We start from the raw sequence: 23,091 nt of genomic DNA, 5'->3' as shown, positions 1-23,091 counted from the left end.
TAGATATAGATATAGATATTATGATTATTGTTATTTTTGTAAAGCAGTATCCAACCTAATTTGATCCCAAAGGGGCCGGAAAAAAAAAGAAGAAAAGGTATATAAACCCCAAAAATAGCAATATTTGTGCAGAGAAACACAACTCTATTACAGAAATCCTTTTTAATTGCTGAACTCTTTCTTTTACAAAATATTATAATATTATGAACAACCTGAAACTTTAAGAAAAATGCAATTTCAACATGAACTTGTATGTAAACAGGAATAAGACCTTTTTTTTTTGTTTGTTTTGTTGTAAAATCCTGCACTCAGCGTCCACTTTTCTCATGTTGGACATTTTTCTGATGAGGGTGTCACGGTCAACAGTCAAAACGATCGTCCTTTAAGAGCGTTTGGAAAGAGACAAGTCTTCATTTGTGCTGCTCTGGTGGGAGGGGCCACGTACAGAGACGCTGGAGACACTGCTCTGCTCAGCACCGCAGAAAATTAACAAGATTTTAATAGAAAATATAATTCAAATATTTTAGTAGAAAATCAGCCGAGGGCCAGATTAAAGGTCTTGGAGGGCCGGATCCGGCCCCCGGGCCGTATGTTTGACACCCCTGGTCTGTATGTCTATATGTTCTATAAAAAAATAAAGCTGGATTGGAGTTGAAAGTTCTGTTTTTCGTATTTTTAAGACAGTAAAAATCAGGCACAGCGCCTTTTGATTTTTGATGATGAATTTATTCTGTTGACCTCTGTTATATTTTTGTAAAAAATTAAAAAACAAGCGTAGATGCATGGGATTGTGCAGCACCTTTAATGGTTTTACAGCAGAATTGACAGCGTCAGGGTGACAAACAGACAAAAAATATCAGAGTTTAGAAGCATCTAGCTGAGTTTTTTGAAAGTGAGAGGATTCTCAGAGTCTACAAAACCTTTGTATTGTCCAATTATAAATGTTGTTTTTTAGCTGATACCTGCAGTTTGTATCATAAAACAGACCAGACCATCCAAGGCCACTGAAGAGAACATTTTACACATTAACTGTAGCAAACATTTAGTATGAAATAAGTACAATACGATTATTGTTCACAAATCCCCAATGACTAAATCCTATATCATTATTAGATCATCAACATGGTTTACACTTCAAATATGTGTGAGTGTGTGTGTCCGTGCGGGGGTGTGTGTGTGTTTGTGTGTTTGTGTATGTGTATTCTTGTGTGTGTGTGTGTTTGTGTGTGTGCGAGGGGGGTGACCACATAATGAGCTTGTTATCATTAGCCTGAGTGGTCAGTGTGACGGAGCCATCGACTGACCGCTCCAGAGGTGAACCATCCACAGGAGACAAATATCCTCTGGTCAATATCCTCCATCTGCAGCTGCCTCATATCCTGCCTCACTCTACATGTCTCACTCTACACGTCTCACTCTGCATGTCTCACTCTACATGTCTCACTCTACATGTCTCACTCTACATGTCTCACTCTGCATGTCTCACTCTACATGTCTCACTCTACATGTCTCACTCTGCATGTCTCACTCTACATGTCTCACTCTACATGTCTCACTCTACATGTCTCACTCTGCATGTCTCACTCCACTCTTCTGTCCTCTACACGTCTCACTCTACACGTCTCACTCTACATGTCTCACTCTACATGTCTCACTCTGCATGTCTCACTCCACTCTTCTGTCCTCTACACGTCTCACTCTACACGTCTCACTCTACATGTCTCACTCTGCATGTCTCACTCCACTCTTCTGTCCTCTACACGTCTCACTCTACACGTCTCACTCTACATGTCTCACTCTACATGTCTCACTCTACACGTCTCGCTCTACACGTCTCACTCTGCATGTCTCACTCCACTCTTCTGTCCTCTACATGTCTCACTCTACATGTCTCACTCTGCATGTCTCACTCCACTCTTCTGTCCTCTACATGTCTCATACTGTTCAGAGATGCACTATCAATAGCACAAGCAGGGAGGTCCATCTGTGGAGGTCCACCTGTGGAGGTCCACCTGTGGAGGTCCATCTGTGGAGACATGGTAGAGCCCACTTTGAGTAGAGGTCTTTGAGTGAAAGAGGCAAAGTACATAGAGGTGGTGGACACATGCAGGAGCCAGGGCTGACAGGCTCTCTGCAGCTCCATTCAGGTTGGGTGAATAGGGTTTGGGGGCTGTGTGTCTGTCGAGGCTGTAGACTGTCTACAGAACAGGAGAGCCGCCTGAAAAACCATCACAATGACAGTGGAGCACAGACACTGCACTGATCGCCCACACTGATCACAGGAACATCACTGAGGATGTGTCTGGAGCTGCACCAATAAATGTGTCTTATAACCTGCCTCACTCTCTGCCTCACCCTCTGTCTCACCCTCTGTCTCACCCTCTGCCTCACCCTCTGCCTCACCCTCTGCCTCACCCTCTGTCTCACTCTTCTGTCTTATTTTAAATAAATACAAGATGAAAGTATAATGCCATACTGTGGAAAATTTCAGGCAAAGCATTAACAATAACTGAAAATATATTTGGCCTATTAACTAAAGTGGATGTGAAGTTTGAGCTGATTCTTTTGTTTTCATTTTGTTTGTCACAAACACACCTGGACTTGTGTTTTGTTTTATTCACATGTTTAACACATAAATCCTGCACATTTAGTTTGAGCTCTTCTCTCAGACACAAAACACTCTGCTGCACCTCGTGATGACATGTCATAATACAGGAAGTGCTCCAATCTGTTCTTGAATTCCATACACCTTCAGTAGAATCATTTGGATGATTTCAGTTCTGGATTTACCAGTCTACTGAACAAAAGGTAAAAGGAGCTGTTAACTTGAAAGCTTCACTACAGACAGATTACTCTGAAAATACTAAAGTTATTTAAAAGAAGCAACAAAAAAACTCTATTGTCAAATCCATGTGTGTTTCTCATGCAGTGGTGACTCGTGTCAGGACAGAGGAGACTCACACTGTTTGTGAGAACAGTCTTTCATCTGCCACAAGGGGGCGCTGTGTCCCGTGAGTCACTTCTTCACGCGCCCAGAGCGTAAGGGCACGTGCGTCCGTCTCGGTTTAGAGCCTGTTAAAGTCAAATTAAAATGAACAGTACTAGTGTGTAGCCTGCTCTGACAGTTTGAAAACGGACATTATAATGACAGCTGAACCAGACACGTTCAAACACTGTTCTGTAGTTTTCCAACTCATTTAGCTGCGTGTCCAGCACCGGACGCTTCAGCACTTCTCTGATGAAGCATCCTTTCAAACACGCGTCTGTGCACACGGCACGGTCAGTCCTGATGGTGCGCTCCATGCCCAGTGACACCCACTCATGATTAAAGCAGATTCTGAAGATCTGGAGATGTGTATAAAGGTGACTGGAATGACTTCGAAATGAAAACCAAAGAGTGTGGGCGTAAAACATGCGCAAAGCGAACACATGGTCCTATAACTGACCATAAGCTTCATTATTTGTCATTATTTCAATAGAGAGGTAAAGGTTTACCGCGTTACACACTCACTCACAGCTTTCTTTTCTCTAAACTTGAAACACACCGTTCGCGCGCACAGGCAGAGGTGAATGAAGTGTGTGCGTAAAGGTCGCGCGCGCCTCGGACCTTCTCGAGGTCCGTCTGAATTGGTGCCATTACGCGCACGCGCACCATTGTGACGTGGTGACGTGGTGGCGCGCGGAGCCTCGGGTCTCTGCGCGCGGACACTTGTTGCCAAAAACAGCTCGAGACAGTCGCGCGCGCACCACATCCCAGACCGGACTGGACCAACAGGGACCCACACACATCCTTGGACCTGAAGGAGGACTGCGCCCCCCCGGGACTAACCGAGGACTATCCCAGGACTAAGCTCACAGCAGGATGGTGGATAACACCAGCGTGGCCAACTCCGCTTTGGTAAGAACCGCTCCGCGCGCTGTGTCCGCGCGCCCTGTCCCGCTCTCGCGGTAGATCGGTGAATGTAGCTGCGCGCCGGGACGCTCTGGTGACTCCGCCGTGGCTCCTGTCCGCGCTCATCTCGGCTTTTTAAAGAGTATTGTTTCCTCTCGCGCGGGTTTGAAAGGTTTTCACGCACAACGGAAGTGCTTTACGCGCGTCACTTTTGGATGTTAATTAAACTTATCTGATGTCCGAGACAGAAAAGTCTGATACAAATTTGTTTACAACATTAACTGGATGTTGATCTAAGCGCAGGTTTAGAACTGTACAAGTTATAAAAAGATGAAATGAAGTAACTTTTGTGCCATTATCATGAAGCACACACGCTCTGACAGTCCGCTCTGTGTCCGCAGTCCGGAGCCTTCTCCAGCGGTAGCCTCCTGTCCCCAGTCCCTATCCAGAGCTCAGCGGTGGCCCATAGCGGGCCCTCCGGCCCGGGGCCCGGCTCTGGCCCACAGCCCGGGGGTCCGCAGCCAGGGGGCCCGCAGCCCGGGGGCATGCGGTTGGAGGCGGTGATGGAGAACTTGCAGCGGCAGCAGGCGGCGCGGCTGCGGCAGGCGGAGAAGGAGCTTCAGAGTCAGCTCCAGCACCAGGCGCTGCTGCGGCACTATCAGGCGGCGGTGCGCTTCAGCCCGGGGCTCACACCGGGGCTCACACCGGGGCTCACAGCTGGACTGACACCGGGGCTGGCCCTTGGGCTGCGTGCAGACTCTCGAGCCAGCAGCGAGGATCGGGACGCGGAGGACTCGGAGGAGGACGAGCAGTTGGAGGAAGAGGAGCGCTTCCCGCCGCAGAGCCTCAGCCGCGGGCCGCTCATCAGCAGAGTCCCGCCAGGGCTTGGACCGGCCCGCTCCATGCGCCCCGAGTCCCCGCAGAACGCCAACCACGAGTGGACCTACGAGGAGCAATTCAAGCAGGTAGACACGCGCTCTGCTCAGACGCCTGACACATGTGCCGGGTACGGGGTGACAGCGCGCGCACAGTGTGTCAGTCCTTCTCTGTACCAAGCGCACGCGACTGTGCCAGGCGCACGCGACTGTGCCAGGCGCACGGGACTGTGCCAGGCGCACGGGACTGTGCCAGGCGCACCAAGTTTTAGGCCCACAGTTCCTCCGTGCTTTGGAGCGCATGTGTAAACTCCGTAGATTTTGTGAGACAGAGACACAAGAACATGTGAGTCTGATGTCTCTCTCTCTCACACACGCACACACACAGCACACACACACCTGTGATGATTCTTATTATTTAAAGAACAAATACTACACACTCTCGTGCACGTGGAGCGTGCTGCTGCTTTTACATCAACATTAAACATTCCAAAATAAACACTCTTTGGTAAAGTTAAAATGAAAAATCAGTTGTTACAAAGTCATTATTAACATTTTTCTTTAACATTCTATAACTGTACATTGTGTTCATCATCATAATTGAAGACATTTTCAAATCTGTATCAGATGTATCTTTCACTTCTGTAATAAGCGCCGCTGCAGCTGTTTGAACTCACTGTTACTATACGGCCACGTCCTTTTTGCTCTTACCAAATTCCTCTGTCCGTGTGCAGATGTGTTCAGACACAATTCCAGCAAACACAAACTGGACAACTGAAAAAAGAGCAGAAAAAAAAAAAAAAAAAAAAGTCAGATGCCCTCACAGCGACGCATGCATCCAGACACTGCAGTAAGACTCACGGTTTAACTGCAGACCTTTCAGGTCAGAGCTCTCTGTTCTTTCAGAAAATGTAACAATTCTGAAATTGACACCACAAATATTTGGTGATTTTTCTAAATGAAAATTCACATAATGTTTAAAAGTAATTCCTAGCATAAGATTCTGCTCATTTCTTCTTTTTTCACACTGTTTGCTCAGAGATGACATCGTGGACAGGGCTGAATGATTTTGTTAGAAATATATCTAGATTTTTATGTATTAATAATGCAATTCTGTTCAAAATTCACAATATAAACATTTCCAGAAAAATTCACAAAAAGACTGAAATCTGAACTGATAAACTAAAAGAAGAATCCCATTTTAGTACATATTTGTACAGATTTAAACTACAGGGCCAGACGTTTTTATGCACAATAACACAAGAGATTTTTCAGTTTATGGAGGAAATGATGATAGTGTGTTTGTGATTTGAAAGTTGTATCTGAGTAAATTGTGATTTGAATCTGACTGCGATTCATCTCACAGCTCGAACAATGAACAAATCTGAAATGTTGCAAAATTTTCATTTTTCCTCTGGTTTAAAAACTGATTTTGACTCGATACTTGGACTATTTATATAATAAATATATTTAATTGACTTTAACATACACTTTACCCAATCCTCCTGTGCAAACTTTTACCTCATATTTCCTCAGTTACTTCAGCTTTGGAATTAGAGAATTTATTAAGCACAGAGACCCGAGGTTAGATTCCTACTACAGTTTGTATGTTTTCCCCAAGCCTGTGGAGCTGTCCTCCGTGAGCTCTGCATCCTCCTTCCACTTGAAACATCAGTTCAGGCATCAGGACTCTGAAAAACTGTTTCTTAATTTCAGAATTATCAAATGTTCAGCTGATTCTGGTTAAATGAATGGCAAAATGTAAAAAAAAAAAAAAAAAAAAAAAAAAGCGTCTTGTGTTGAGCATTACACATCTGTGCACGCTGTGTGCGTGTGCGTGTGCGTGTGTGTGTATGTGCGTGTGTGTGTGTGTGCGTGCATGCTTGTGTGTGTGTGTGTGTGTGTGTGTGGATGTGACGAAGAGAGAGAAATGGAATTGTTGGTATAATTTTGTACTGATGACTAGACTTTATTTAATTCTTACTGTTATTAAGTGTAGCACAAAACACATTTATATCACCCTGTTACTTTCACCAAACAATGTATTAACCTGAAGTGAAGTTTCCCTTTTGTTTTGGACGCTCTGAATCTGTTAAGTCACTCCCCCTTCAGAGCACTATCACTACACAATCAGCGTGCATCCCACATGAGGTTTGTCACGTTGCTGTGTGCAGTTTTATGTGATGTGTTTGTATATTTATGGAGAGTGTGTGTGTGCGTGGGAGCGTGTGTGACATAGGTTTGTGGGTGGAGTTAGAATCTGATCTAACTGTAAGGAGGGTTTGAACATGGCCCGGGAGAGATCACTAGATTACTCAGACATGCATGGATGAAATGTAAAACATCTTCAGGCCCCTGTTTAATTGTCCTTATTAAAGCAGAGAGACTGTGGTCTTAATGACCAAAGAGTTTACGGAGAATGCTCGTGATGAAAGAAAGGCACCGGAGCTGCGTTTTCACTCTTAAAACATGATGTGCTTTTATCAGCGCAGGGGCAGTGCACCACAACACCACACAATACAACCTAAAACAAACCCAAGACCAAAGCCACAAGAGAGATGCTGCTGCAGGTGTCAGTGTGAGATGAAGCTCACGTGTGCCTCAACTCCTTCAAATACACTTCGTTCTTTTGAAATGATTTGCACTGGCCCAAAATTCTTCTTCATTTTCCTGATGCATTCTGAGCAGCCTGATTATTGGAGACTCAGAATGAATCATTTGTTTTCAAATGACGGTAAACAACTAGCATGCTACCATGCACTTCCTGACAATAAAACACTTTTCTTTGACCTCAAGCTGATACAGTATATTTGTACAGGCCGAGACACATTCTGCTCAAATACAGGGAACAAAAGTTGTTATGCACTGGAGATGCTCAGAAAATGTTCACCTACCCCCTATCCCCGCCCACTTCCTCTATAATAACCTGCTTTTATTGAAATAACTAAAAGACATCTTCAACTATAAACAAAGGCAGTTCTCCATGTTTGAACAGTTAGTGATCTCATTCCTATTGCTAAGTCTTTTTTTTTTCAGTTTTGTGATTTACAATGAACAAAATGTAAAATAATAATCTATATATGTTATATCTTATTATTATTTATCTTGTTATATTTAGGAGGGATAAAAAGCATAAGATGTCCTGTGTAAAGAGCATAGCAGGCTGGTGGAGGTGAGAGAGAGTGAAATGTGGAGATGAAGACTGTGTCCAAAATGGTGATTAGGATCTGAAAATAACAGGCTGCTTCTTACAATAATCATGGGTCTAAAAGTGACGTAGTGTCTCTGCCACCGCTCTGTGTGTGTGTGTGTTTATGTGTGTGTGTGTGTGTTTATGTGTGTGTGTGTGTGTGCGTGTGTTTGTGTGTGTGTGTGTGTGTTTAAGTGTGTGTGTGTGTTTATGTGTTTGTGTGGATAATGTGTTTGTGCGTTTGTTCACATTAGTCAAAATGTATTGGAGAAATATATACTGTACTTTCTAAAGCACAGTTGTGTTTTAAGTGAGCTGTTTGGGCCGTGGAGCTCCTGGTGAAGTCCTTCACTTGTGTCAGTGCTGACAGTGTCAGGCGCTGGTGATGGTTTATCCATGTGAACTGCACAAGTCCAGAGTTTTATCTATGACACAACAAAACAGGCCAAATGTGAACGGAGCATTTTTTGAGGCTCAGAGAAGACGACCATGTCACAGCTGTGTTTTCATTTATTCCTGCGTGTTTGAGAAATCCTGTATTGCCCTGCAGGCTTGAGTGCTTAGAAAATTCCTGTTTTCACCTACCCCCTATCCCCGCCCATTTCTTTGTACTTATTTGTGCTTCTTTCAAAAATAGAAAGAACATAAAAGTTGTTTTAAATCAATATCATGTTTTATAATAATATAATTAAAAAAGCTTAAAGTTTAGTTTTTACAGATATTTAACAGAATTGTCTTTTTTTTATTACATTATTTTTTGTAAATAAATAAAATAATATTAAATGCTGCCAAATTAGCCCGCAAGTCCATGGAGCTCTTGTACACTTTTTCAGTGTTGTGTAGTTTGTCTGTAAATAGAATTGGCCGTGTGTGTATGTGTCTCTGTTTGTGTGTGTTTGTGTGCATGTGTGTGTGTAACCTGATCCACTCCTGTGCCCCGTGTGTAGCCTACGGGGCCCCTGAGGCTGAGGGCCCCTGACACTCACATAAATGCTTCACAACAACTTCTCAATCAGAGAGACTGCATTTTGGTTTGGCAAAATCAATAACATTTGTTTTTCTGTCTTTTTCTGTGTGTGTGTGTGTGTGTGTGTGTGTGTGTGTGTGTGTGTGTGTGTGTGTGTGTGTGTGTGTGTGTGTGTGTGTGTGTGTGTGTGTGTTAAATCGATCTATTGTGATGTGTTGAACGTGCGTGTGACAAGTAAAGGTTTTTCTAATAGTGACCTGGTTTGGTGGTTTGGTGGGTTGTACCTGTGGTCAGTGTTTATTATAGTTTTACATCAGTTCAGCGACAATTTGTGAGAAAAAAATTTAGAATTAAAGTACAAAAACACAAGAAGTAGTGCTGAGCCTGTGTCATCAACACAGACAGTTTAAACCTTCAGTTAATTTAAAGGTTTTGTTTATTTGCATTAGTCTAATCACAACTATTGTGTCATTTAGACAGATTTTGTCTGTTGTTTACCTTGTGGTTGCTAGGTAACAGTTATCTCTGTACCTCTGTGTACCTCTAGTACCTTTATGTGTGTCACATCTGCTGCAGTGATGTTAATGTTTGAGTGAAATACATAGTCTAACCTGTCCATAAGCTGTATACATAAAAGGACATAACTAAAGTGCTAGTGGTCGTGTTCCATGTAGAAAGTTCGGATGCAGCCTCCTCCAGCTCCTACTCACCCTGACTCCCACTGACTTACACTGGAATATAAGCCTTGTCATTTTGATCTTAAAATGTTCGTATGAACTCACTCTACATGATCGTGGTGTTTTTTGTTTGTTTGTTTGTTTGTTTGTTTGTTTTGTTCTAGGGTTTTTTGTTTTTTTGAGTTTTTTTTTTTTTGCTGTTTTTTCCATCAAATATCCTATTCCTTATTGAGCCTGGCTCCAAATAAGCTGTATTTTCCTGTAACTGCGTCACACTTGCTGGGCCACATCACATTCACTTAGTCCACTTTTTTATACAGTTTATGAACCTGTCACACACACTTACACACTGTGGAGTTGGGACACAGCCTTTTTCAAATCCATATTCTGTTCATTAATTAACACCTGAGCACAGTTGTTGCATTCATACCTGATATGAACTGAATTACTGTCATTTATTAATTATGGTCATTTAAATTTCACCAACTCATTGCAGATTATAAACACAAATTTGAAAAAAAAAAAAAAAAGTAAACTGTGAGATGTTTTGACATTCACAGCACACATTGTAAACAACTCCAGGAGTTTGACAAATACAAGAATGTCATGACTTTTATTGTCTGTAGAGGTACACTGCAGCTTTTACACAGAATAAGACGCATGGAGACACACGTCTGACACACAGGGACATTTCAGAACATGTTTGTACGGGTCTAAACTGCAACAGATAAAATATTGAGTTTTTTGTGCATTCTATTATCTAAATAATCACACCCAGAGGTGGGCAGTACTAAAAAGAAATACTACTTTTCAGAGTACTTAGCACTAGGATAGGGCATGTAGTTATTTTGGTCCAAATGTAAAAAAAAAATGCTCTGCTCTAGTGTGATGGACGAGCCCATAGCTCCTGGTGCTTTGTTCTGATGACATTTCTGCGACGTCAGCTCCCATTTTTCTGGAATGTTCCACAGTATGGCATTAAATGTTTCTATCTCCATATATATATATATATATATATATATATATATATATATATATATATATATATATATGTGTTTCTCACCTTCCCCGGTGGTAGGTCTCTCTCACCCTCATTCAGCTCGGGTCCTCGGGTAATTCACTCACACTCAGTGATGGTAAGCTGCCACAGCTGCCCTGGGGCAGACTGACAGAAGCGAGACTGCCAATCTGCAGCAATGTGGGTGGAATTCCCAGTGATCTTCCCTCCCAGTGGCTCGGCTCTGCTGAGCTCCTGAGATCTGATGAGATCAGGTTCTGACAAGTCGGTATGGCCCTGACTAACTGGTCAGCTCTGTGGAGAGATAGATCTGCTCACAACAATTCATGTTTTTCAAGATATTTTTCAGCACCACAACAATGTGGTGTCATGACATTTATTTTATTAGCTTATAAGCTTATTAGTGTATTTTATAAGTTCATTTTGGGGAGGGTAAACAAATATGAATATTGAAGAGGGGCGGTGCCTGTTTCCATGGTTACGTGCAGAGTCCACGGTAAGTGGAGCAGAGTCCAGCTGAGGTTATCAGTGAGACCCTTCACCTACATCCACCTATGTCTGAGCCTAGGACTATTATGGGATGTCCTCTGCACTCAGGGGGAGGAGTCAGGACTGACCCACTACTATACAGGTTACAAGTGTTTACGTCAGAGTGGGGGTGACCAGTGGAGCTGAACACAGATTGGTAAAATGAATGTCTTTACAATAAGAGATTAAAGATTGTTCAAACTTGCATCAATCCAAATACAACTTCATGTGAGTAAACAGAGAGAAGAAACTATAACATGCTTTAAAAAAGAGAATAGGTCTGCTTTAATGATTACTATTTTTCATTCTTATCATATTTGTAGTATCATTTTATATGTGCTGAAAAGACTTTGCTCGCTGTGTCGTTGAGAGGATTTCTTCACGTCTGAGTGTAGAAGTTAGAGTGTGTGGACGACTGCACTCTGATTCCAGATGGAGGCTAATCTTAAGTGACCTGCGTGACCCCAGAGGTCAGAGGTCACACAGATCAGGTGTAACTGGACTTAATTACTGGAGTGTCACTCGGAGACAGCTCCTCAGAATGACTGTTCACAATATGTATTTCCATCGCCTGCATTCAGTTACGTCCCAACCACGAGCACGCACTTTGCCTTTGGCAAAACTTTACAAAAATGAGTCTGGAACTACAGTATATGTCTTCATGATTTTACAGAGTGTGATTGACAGGAGGTTAAACCAATCAGAGAGACACATGGTCCATTCATCTTAAAACGATCATGGCAACTTGTTAGTAAAACAAAAAGATAAGACAGAGGACTGTCTGTGCTGCAGTCGACGAAGACAAACACATATTAACATGTTTTATTTGTTTGCTTTTTTAATCATTGTATTTATATAGCGCCTTTGAAGATCCCCAAAACACTTCACAGTTCATTCTTCATTCACTCACACTTGGTGGTGGTAAGCTAGTATTGTAGCCACAGTTGCCCTGGGGCAGACTGATGGAAGTGAGGCTGCCAATCTGCGCCATCGGCCCCTCCGTCCACCACCAACACTCACACACACCACTTTCTTAAGGGCAGTGGGTGAAGTGTCTTGCCTAAGGACACAATGACAGTTTCTGCCTCTGGCGCCCCCTGTGGCTCCTGATTTTCCCGGTGGTCTCCCATCCAAGTCCTGACCAGACCCAAGCTGCTGAGCTTCTGACATCTGACAGATGTGACAGGATGAGGGTTTGACCAGCTGGTATGGCCACAGTTTTAATGTTTAAGTTTGAGACTCGGAGTCTCTCTTTGCTGTCTGTGTTAAGTCACTCCCCCTTCAGAGCGCTATCACAACACAATCAGCGTGTGTCCCACTAATGAAACTCCTGCACATCTCATCAGGGTTGTCACGTTGTTTTGTACTTGTCTTGTATTATGTTTTTGTATATATTATATAAAGAATTTCATGTGGGAGCGTTGGGTGTTTGGCTTGTAGGCGGAGTCTTGGACAAAATCTTACTAATAACCAAAAGAGCCTGGGAGAGATCACTAGATGACTCAAACATGCATGGCAGAAAGAAAAAAAAATGTTTGGATAACACCTCCTCTTTAATGAAAGTTGTGTTTTGTGACACTAGGGATGTGGCCAGACACAATTTTCACAAGGCCACAAGAACGAGACATAATGAGATTTTGTATAATTATAGTACTAGTAGTAGTAGTAGTACAATCTATTTCACAATTTTGGCTTCACTATTTTATTTTTTTATTTTATGTAATACTTTCATGGTCAGTGTATACTGCTGTTTGAACGACACCTTCTTAAATTGTACCAGCTCTTAACTCTTTTTCTGTGCAATCCAAAGGTAAATTTAGGAGGAAAAAAATCTCATGAGATCATTTTTCTCGTGTGCAAGCATGTAGCAATTTTGTCTAATGAGATCTTGTCCCATTCTTATTAAAGACTAGCCAGGTTTGCACCACCTAGAGTCTCCGCTCAATTTCATTTCTCTCCATCGACTCGGTCAGGAATCAGAATACACTAGATGGTTTGTGCGAACCTCAAAAGTTGTAGATCAGGCACCAGCCAATAGGTGAAGAGCCATATATTCTGTGTTGGCAACAATTACCAAGATCAAGGATTTAAAGCCGGAACAAAGAGAATGTTCTGTGAATTTTCAATTTAATTCAAGGGGAAATACTTTATTGTCCTTCTTCCTATGGGATTTGGGAAAATCTTAATATACCAGTTAGTCCCGTTAGTGGTGCATTACATACGTCACGACCAAACAGCAGCGATTACTTAAATTAAAAAAGTACTCGCCTACCGTCGAGTGAATGAATTCTAATGTCTTGAGGTTAGACGATTTACACGAAGTGAAACTGGCTGATGAAAAAAAAAAAACATCACATTTGTGTGTGCAGTGTGCAGTGTGTGTTTACAGAGGAAGTGCACTGTTCATGAAGTGAGACAGGGCTTGTAACTGGCCCCTCCCCCACCCGCTCCAGCACCCACAGCCTCTAGTGGACTTTTATTATCACTGTTACTATGACAACGGACCCCAACCTTCTGTGGATTTAAGTCACAACTGTCTGTACATTTAAGATTAGGCTAAAAGTCTTGCTTGTTTTTGTACTCTTGGTGATGTTTATCGTTTGAGTTCCTTGTTGAACAGGGGCAGCAGAGGCAGGGCCCAGTCTTACAGAGACAGATTTGGATGCTCTGAGAGGTTTCGTGGTCCTGGATGTTGCAAAACAAATGCTCAGAAAAATGTGTCCCTTAAGCGTCCACTGTCCATGACTTTTGTATGTATGTGGTATGTTGTGTATTTTGGATGGTAAATTGGTGTCATCCAGTGCAGATAAACTGTAACTGCAAGTCACCCACAGCATTCAGCTCCAGTCAAAAGCTTGTGGAAGTGAGTAGGGGCAAATCTGGAGTCAAACTCCGTATTAGGAATTCCGATTGTGAGTACCAGAACAACCAACAAGCCAGTCAGAACCACGACTGGAGTAACAGCAGGGAGCAGGTGCTCAGCAATGCTGTCAATCAAACCTGTGGCTAATGCTTGAGGAGCGACCTCAAGGAAAGATTTGTCTGTTATTAATGCTCATATTTTCATGTAGGGACAAAATAGAAAAATAAAAATACTTGGATCATGTAGAGCGAGTGAATACAAACAGTACAGATATAGAAGTATGTTCATTTAGAGTGTATGGGGCAGACAGGTGAGGGAGGGGCAGGTGAGCTGACGAGAGGCAGCAGTGAGTACAGTCTGGAGCTCAGACTAGAGCACATGTGCATCTCTGCACACTCTTAGAAACTATGTACCAGTGTGTGTTGTACAAAAAGCCTGCTCATTCTACACAGGTTTTGTAGTTATGGAACCTGTAACATTCTGTTACGCTCAGTCAGTCAATAATGCACCTGATCTTGTGCAAGAATTTCTTTGGGGAAAAACATTTTTAACCTGATGATCAAAGATTTTTTCAGACTGTAGTATTTGGAGCCTCTGTGTTTCCCTCAACTGTCCCATCTGAGGTTTGAACAACCAAGCACACACTTCTGCTTTGGAGCCACTGGCTTTAACTTTTGATCTGGATATTGTTTTGAGGTAGACATCACGTTTAACGTTGTACAATATCAGATGACCAGGACTGACACTAACTATGACTTTCTCCAATCGTTTGGATTTTCTCTAATCCAGATTAGTATTACAGGGTTTTTAGATGTTTTACGTACTACTGAATCAAAACTCTGCACATGCCAAACCAGGCATCGCTATGACAGAATCAAGCAAAATCATCCCTGCATCTGCCACTTCCCACAAGTGTTTATGAAGATATGTGCTCAGTAGCTAATCTGTGTTAATCTCTGCTAATCTGTGCTAATGCTAAAGATCTCTCACCTCTTTGGGCATGTGGGCCACAGGAGCAGAGACAGGGCACAAGCTCGACAGATACCAGGACCATCCCAGGGACCAGGGCCAAAGACATAAATATACAAACATTTTCAAACTAATAACACAAAAAACAGAAGGGATGACTGGGGACAAGAGCAGGCTAGATTTCCCTTATTCCTTTTCAGTCTCTAGAAACACCATGACGCTGTTGCATTGATAAATAATATTATGGGATTGTAATGAAATTCTTTTTTGTGAAGAGACTTTCTTCATTTAATTTCCTGCAGTTAAAGGGCATTGTGGATGGACAGTCTACAGACATTTGGACAGAATACTTCCTGACATCATCATCTCCCTCTAAAATGTCAACTCACTTTTGATAAGATAAAGGCACGATACCCACTACCAACTTCACTATCACCAAACCACTGCCATTGGCCACACCACCTCATCAAAGTCTGATCCCGTCAGATCACAGAAGCTCAGCAGGACTGTTGGTTTAACTCTTAAACTCTTGATTTTGAACTTCAAATGAACAGTTTGAAATTAACTGTGTGTATAGTGAGTGTGTTGTGTGTATAGTGAGTGTGTTGTGTGTATAGTGAGTGTGTTGTGTGTATAGTGAGTGTGTTGTATGAACAGTGAGAGTGTTGTGTGTATAGTGAGTGTGTTGTGTGTATAGTGAGTGTGTTGTGTGTATAGTGAGTGTGTGTGTATAGTGAGTGTTGTGTGTGATGTATAGTGAGTGTGTTGTGTGTATAGTGAGAGTGTTGTGTGTGTGTGTATAGTGAGTGTGTTGTGTGATAGTGAGTGTGTGATGTGTGTGAGTGTGTTGTGTGTATAGTGAGTGTGTTGTGTGTATAGTGAGTGTGTTTGTGTGTAGTGAGTGTGTTGTTGTACAGTGAGTGTGTTGTATGAACAGTGAGTGTGTTCTGTGTATAGTGAGTGTATTGTGTGTACAGTGAGTGTGTTGTATGAACAGTGAGTGTGTTGTGTGTACAGTGAGTGTGTTGTGTGTAGTGAGTGTGTTGTGTGTATAGTGAGTGTGTTGTGTGTATAGTGAGTGTGTTGTGTGTATAGTGAGTGTGTTGTGTGTATAGTGAGTGTGTTGTGTGTACAGTGAGTGTGTTGTATGAACAGTGAGTGTGTTCTGTGTATAGTGAGTGTATTGTGTGTACAGTGAGTGTGTTGTATGAACAGTGAGTGTGTTGTGTGTATAGTGAGTGTGTTGTGTGTATAGTGAGTGTGTTGTGTGTATAGTGAGTGTGTTGTGTGTATAGTGAGTGTGTTGTATGAACAGTGAGTGTGTTGTATGTATAGTGAGTGTGTTGTGTGTATAGTGAGTGTGTTGTGTGTATAGTGAGAGTGTTGTGTGTATAGTGAGTGTGTTGTATGAACAGTGAGTGTGTTGTGTGTATAGTGAGTGTGTTGTGTGTATAGTGAGAGTGTTGTGTGTATAGTGAGTGTGTTGTGTGTATAGTGAGTGTGTTGTGTGTATAGTGAGTGTGTTGTATGAACAGTGAGTGTGTTGTGTGTATAGTGAGTGTGTTGTGTGTATAGTGAGAGTGTTGTGTGTATAGTGAGTGTGTTGTGTGTATAGTGAGTGTGTTGTATGAACGTGAGTGTGTTCTGTATAGTGAGTGTATTGTGTGTACAGTGAGTGTGTTGTATGAACAGTGAGTGTGTTGTGTGTGTGATAGTGAGTGTGTTGTGTGTATAGTGAGAGTGTTGTGTGTGAGTGTGTTGTGTGTATGTGTGTTGTATGACAGTGAGTGTGTTGTATGTGTGAGTGTGTGTGTGTATAGTGAGTGTGTGTGTGTGTGTATAGTGAGTGTGTTGTGTGTATAGTGAGTGTGTTGTATGAACAGTGAGTGTGTTGTGTGTATAGTGAGTGTGTGTGTTGTGTGTGTATAGTGAGAGTGTTGTGTGTATAGTGAGTGTGTTGTATGAACAGTGAGTGTGTTGTATGTGTATAGTGAGTGTGTTGTGTGTGTAGTGAGAGTGTTTGTATAGTGAGTGTGTGTGTGTAGTGAGTGTGTTTGTATGAACAGTGAGTGTGTTGTGTGTATAGTGAGTGTGTTGTGTGTATAGTGAGAGTGTTGTGTGTATAGTGTGTGTGAGTGTGTGTGATGTTGTTGTGAACAGTGAGTGTGTTGTATAGTGAGTGTGTTGTGTGTATAGTGAGTGTGTGTGTGTATAGTGAGTGTTTGTGTGTATAGTGAGTGTGTTGTATGAACAGTGAGTGTGTTGTATGATAGTGAGTTGTGTGTGTATGTGAGTGTGTGTGTGTGTATAGTGAGTGTGTTGTGTGTAGTGAGTGTGTGTTGTATGTAGTGAATGTGTTGTGTGTATAGTGAGTGTGTTGTACAGTGAGTGTGTTGTATGAACAGTGAGTGTGTTGTATGAACAGTGAGTGTGTTGTATGTAGTGAGTGTGTTGTATGAACAGTGAGTGTGTTGTGTGTATAGTGTGTGTTGTGTGAGTGTTGTGTGTGTATAGTGAGTGTGTTGTGTGTATAGTGAGTGTGTTGTATGAACAGTGAGTGTGTTGTGTGATAGTGAGTGTGTTGTGTGTATAGTGAGTGTGTTGTGTGTGTATAGTGAGTGTGTTGTGTGTATAGTGAGTGGTTGTGTGTGTATAGTGAGTGTGTTGTATGAACAGTGAGTGTGTTGTGTGTACAGTGAGAGTGTTGTGTGTGTATAGTGAGTGTGTTGTGTGTATAGTGAGTGTGTTGTGTTGTGTGTGTGTGTGTGTATAGTGAGTGTGTTGTGTGTATAGTGAGAGTGTTGTGTGTATAGTGAGTGTGTGTGTTATAGTGAGTGTGTTGTATGAACAGTGAGTGTGTTGTATGAACAGTGAGTGTGTTGTGTGTATAGTGAGTGTGTTGTGTGTGTATAGTGAGTGTGTTGTGTGTATAGTGAGTGTATTGTGTGTACAGTGAGTGTGTTGTATGAACAGTGAGTGTGTTGTGTGTGTGATAGTGAGTGTGTGTGTGTGTATAGTGAGTGTGTGTGTGTGTATAGTGAGTGTGTTGTATGTATAGTGAGTGTGTTGTGTGTACAGTGAGTGTTTGTTGTGTATAGTGAGTGTGTTGTGTGTATAGTGAGTGTGTTGTGTGTATAGTGAGTGTGTTGTATGAACAGTGAGTGTGTTGTGTGTACAGTGAGAGTGTTGTGTGTATAGTGAGTGTGTTGTGTGTATAGTGAGTGTGTTGTATGAACAGTGAGTGTGTTGTATGAACAGTGAGTGTGTTGTGTGTATAGTGAGTGTGTTGTGTGTATAGTGAGTGTGTTGTATGTATAGTGAGTGTGTTGTGTGTATAGTGAGAGTGTTGTATGTATAGTGAGTGTGTTGTGTGTATAGTGAGAGTGTTGTATGTATAGTGAGTGTGTTGTGTGTATAGTGAGTGTGTTGTATGAACAGTGAGTGTGTTGTGTGTATAGTGAGTGTGTTGTATGAACAGTGAGTGTGTTGTGTGTACAGTGAGTGTGTTGTATGAACAGTGAGTGTGTTCTGTGTATAGTGAGTGTATTGTGTGTACAGTGAGTGTGTTGTATGAACAGTGAGTGTGTTGTGTGTATAGTGAGTGTGTTGTTGTAGTGAGTGTGTTGTATGTAGTAGTGTGTTGTGTGTATATAGTGAGTGTGTTGTATGTATAGTGAGTGTGTTGTATGTATAGTGAGTGTGTTGTATGTATAGTGAGTGTGTGTTGTGTGTATAGTGAGTGTGTTGTGTGTATAGTGAGTGTGTTGTGTGATGAGTGTGTTGTACAGTGAGTGTGTTGTGTGTATAGTGAGTGTGTTGTATGTATAGTGAGTGTGTTGTATGTATAGTGAGTGTGTTGTATGTATAGTGAGTGTGTTGTGTGTATAGTGAGTGTGTTGTGTGTATAGTGAGTGTGTTGTATGAACAGTGAGTGTGTTGTGTGTATAGTGAGAGTGTTGTATGTATAGTGAGTGTGTTGTGTGTATAGTGAGAGTGTTGTATGTATAGTGAGTGTGTGTTGTATGTGTATAGTGAGTGTGTTGTATGTATAGTGAGTGTGTTGTGATGTATAAGTGAGTGTGTTGTGTGTATAGTGAGTGTGTTGTGTGTATAGTGAGTGTGTTGTATGAACAGTGAGTGTGTTGTGTGTATAGTGAGAGTGTTGTATGTATAGTGAGTGTGTTGTGTGTATAGTGAGAGTGTTGTATGTATAGTGAGTGTGTTGTGTGTATAGTGAGAGTGTTGTGTGTATAGTGAGTGTGTTGTATGAACAGTGAGTGTGCTGGTGTTGTGTTCTTTTGTGTGATTGTTGCTGTACTTTTCTTTGTTCTGTAGATGATTTTACATCAACCTGCCGAGGGACTGAAGATGGAAATTAGCCACGTTAGCTGTAATCTTTACATATTTACATTTTTAATATTCATTATTATGTGCTGTCCCTTTACAAATAAATAAAATAAGAAATAAGAAGAAATAAGACTGGGCCTGGTTAGGACTTGGGTGAGAGGATGTGGAAACACCAGCTTCCACAGTCAAGACACTTCACTCAGCTTGCTGTGGCAGTGTTGGCAGTCTCACTTCTGTCATTCTGCCCCAAGGCACGTTTGGCTACAGTAGTATTGTTCCACCATAGAGCGTGGGTTTCATCAAGGCCCAGTGAGACTAGGACATGTCTTATAATACTCATAATCTCCACACCAGTGTTGGCATTGACTCTAGTCTGCTCTTGCTCCTCATGGTCAGTGTTTTGGTGTCTCTCTCCGTCCGTCCCTCTACATCACTGACATCTTCACTTGGGCAGCAGTAGATCAGTCGGTGCTTGTCCTCTGATCTGTAGGTTGGCAGTTCGAATCCCACTCTCCACATAAACATCACTGGTAGAACCACCGACTCACAGGTTGGCAGTGCGATTCCAGCTCCCACAGATGAATGCTGTTGTTGTGTCTCTGGGTAAAACACTAAACCCATCTGAGAACACTGGTGTGTGAATGTGTGTGTGAATGGGTGAGTGGTTCCTTCATGTAATGTTATTTGAGACTTGAAGGTGGAAAACAGCTGTATAAAAATGTAACCATTTTCTATTCACCTGTTAAAGTAAACTGCTGGACAAATATTTGGTTATGAAAGTTTGCGTTGGTAGAAAATGATCGGCTCGTGAGTACTGTACACTGAGGGAGTCCTTATTATTCTCCTTTATAATCCCTCAGAGAATGGGCTTCATGTGAGAGAGTGAGAAGTATGTACACTCCACACAAAAGCCTTTCAGATGTGTCTATAGAGGAGCACGTGCTGATGGGGCCTTTGTCTCAGCTCTGCACTGTGGATGTGATCAACCTGAGCCGACAGCTTTGTGCACCAAGGACACAGGCAGCATCAAGTATGTGATCCAACAGAGGGAGGTGTGCGGAGACAAATGTCCACTGTCCAACCGTCCACATAGACATCAGGTATGTGACCCAACAGAAGGGGGTGTGCGGAGACAAATGTCCACTGTCCAACCGTCCACATAGACATCAGGTATGTGATATGTCATAAATAATGTCTTTTTTTTGTCGTCGTGTCTCCAGTGCACATGTGGGACACTTTTGGGCTGTTTAATGTTCACACTGGAGATCACATACAAGTCACATTTAATTGGAAATGTGAACGACCTTGCAAAAACATTGGATTTCACCAAAAAATCGGAATTGAGCATTAAGCCCTGCAGTCTGAACGTAGCCTGTATTTTATTGTATATTTGTAGTGTACGGATGAGGTGACAGGCCCAATTTCAATTCTTTTGTATGTACATTGACACAATGAAATTGACAAATAAAGGCCATTATTTATTCATTCTTTCATGTTCCAGTTTTTTGCTGCTGTGTATGAGATAGCCAACTGTCCCATCACAGTGCGTTAAAAGAGAACAGTCAGATCAGAATTTACAGATGAACGAGTTGTTCTAGTCATCTGCTCTCTTAACTGGAAGAAGTCTCTTAAAGGAGGGGGAGCGGCATTGTGGAGAATTCTATGGAGCAGTTACATCTCAGAATAAAAAAATCATATTGTCGAAGTTTAGCAGGTTGTATCTAATTTGGTATGTTACATTAATGATAAGTTAATGATTGTCTTAATCTAAAACATCGAGGGCTTGCTTAAAAAGAATTTCAATTGATTTTTTTCAACGTCTTTCCTGCCTGAGATGGATTAAGCAAGTGACAAAAATCATGGCATGAAGAAAAGTGTTTGTTAAGGGAGTTTGGAATACGTCTGAAGATTGCAATATAAAATTTCATAACTTTACTTCGATGTTTAATTTGTTTATTAAATGATAGAGCCAAATCAAAATATGAGCCTGAATATTTCACTTCTTCATGTACATTATTAATAACTTGTCTTTGAACACTAAGTTGTGGACCACAAATTTGTTTCTTGTTAAAGTACATTGGAACAGTTTTTTTGTTGTTGTTGTTGTTTTTTTTTAGTACTTAGAGTGAGGTATGAAGCTTTTGACCATTTGGCTCTACTATCAGGTGCTTGTGCAAGCCTGTCAGACACCTCTGTCACATTTCTCCCATGGGCGTACATGGCTGAATCGTCAGCGTACATTTATATTTCCACATCTGCACAAACAGTGGGTAGATCATTGATATATAGGCAGAATAACAATGGCCCCAAGATAGAGCCATGTCGAGCTCCTATTGTACAGAGCTTTAAGAATAGAATAGAATAGAATAGAATAGAATAGAATAGAATAGAATAGAATAGAATAGAATAGAAAGTCTTTATTGTCATTATACAATAGTATAACGAAATTCAGAGCTGCTCCGTTAAAGTGCAAGAATCAACAATTAACAAATAAAACAAATCAGCAGTTCCTGTTCAGTACGGTGACAGCTTTGGGGAAGAAGCTGTCCCTGAGTCTGTTGGTCCTCGCTGGAATTGACCTGAAGCGCCTGTCAGAAGGCAACAGTTTGAACAGGTGAATCCAGGGTGTGTGTTGGCCTTAATTATTTTCCTTGTTCTGCTGAGACAGCGAGAGTTGTATAACGTGGTTAAGGAAGGCAGAGGGCAGCCAATAATGTCCTGTGCAGTGTTGGTCACCCTCTGCAGACACTTCCTGTCAGCCTCTGTGCAACTAGAGTGTCACACTGACACAGCAGAGGTCAGCAGGTGACCAATGGTGGGACAATAGAAGGTCACCTGCAGCCTGTGTTTAATGCTCCTTCCTGAGCACCTCAGAAAGTGCAGCTGCTGCTGGGCCTTTTTGACCAGTGCTGAGGTGTTGAGGGACCAGAAGAGATCCACAGAGATGTGAACCTCAAGGAATGTGAAGGTCTCTACTCGCTCCACACTTTGGGTGTTGCTGTTCAGAGGGGTGGGGGGGGGGCTCTGTTCCTCTGAAAGTCCAGGATGATTTCCTTAGTCTTGGTGATGTTCAGTGCCAAGTTGTTAGTTGCACATCACTCACTCAGAGTTTCAGGACCTCATCTCTGTAGGGCTCTTCATTCCCCTCTGTTACCAGCCCCACCACCGTCGTGTCATTAGCAGATTTGACAATGATGTTCTCTGGGTGGGTGGGACTGCAGTCGTGAGTGTAAGGACGAGAGTCTGTCGTTAATACAGAAACCCTGTGATCGATCTGACTGCATCCATATTAATACATTTCCAGATAGATTAAATTTTGTAAGTTTTGATAACAATATTGCATGATTCACAGTATCCAATGCTTTTTTAAGATCCAGGAATACTGCTGCAACCACTCGCCCTCTATCCAATTCAGTTTTAATCTTTTCAATAGTCCTAAACCCGAATTGCATCAGGTGGAGTAGATTTTCACTATTCAGATGTCGCCCGACTTGTTCTGCTTTTCACTGACTTTAGAGGCAGCAGGGAAAATACTTATTGGCCTGTAGTTGTTGACCTCTATTTGTTGTCCTCACTTTTATGGATTGAGATCACTGTATCTGTTTTAAAGGCGGCAGGGAACGTACTGTCTTTAAACGATTGATTGATAATGAAGGTAATAGATAAGTAAAGTGATTTTTATATTGTTTTAGCATGACATTATTAAGTTCTCAGTTACCTTTTTGCCTTAGATAGAGATTAAATAACTCTCTGAACATTTGCCTC

General features: G+C 42.0%; 1 protein-coding gene across 1 annotated transcript in view; it reads left to right on the top strand.

Annotated features, from left to right (window-relative positions):
- Nucleotides 1-3,862: 3,862 nt before the first annotated feature.
- The window catches only part of arid3c (AT rich interactive domain 3C (BRIGHT-like)), a 48,110-nt gene continuing 28,881 nt past the window's right edge, over nt 3,863-23,091 (top strand). Inside the window, exons 1-2 of the mRNA XM_055161455.1 lie at nt 3,863-3,898; nt 4,294-4,857. Coding sequence (XP_055017430.1) covers nt 3,863-3,898; nt 4,294-4,857 — 600 coding nt within the window. The remainder of the gene's footprint in view (nt 3,899-4,293; nt 4,858-23,091) is intronic.

Source organism: Boleophthalmus pectinirostris, unplaced genomic scaffold (genome assembly GCF_026225935.1).
Source record: "Boleophthalmus pectinirostris isolate CB_2022bp ecotype Guang Dong unplaced genomic scaffold, ASM2622593v1 HiC_scaffold_4, whole genome shotgun sequence".
Taxonomy (NCBI): Eukaryota; Metazoa; Chordata; class Actinopteri; order Gobiiformes; family Gobiidae; genus Boleophthalmus; species Boleophthalmus pectinirostris.
The sequence above is the reverse complement of the archived record's forward strand: the minus strand, read 5'-3'. Positions and strand labels throughout refer to the sequence as shown.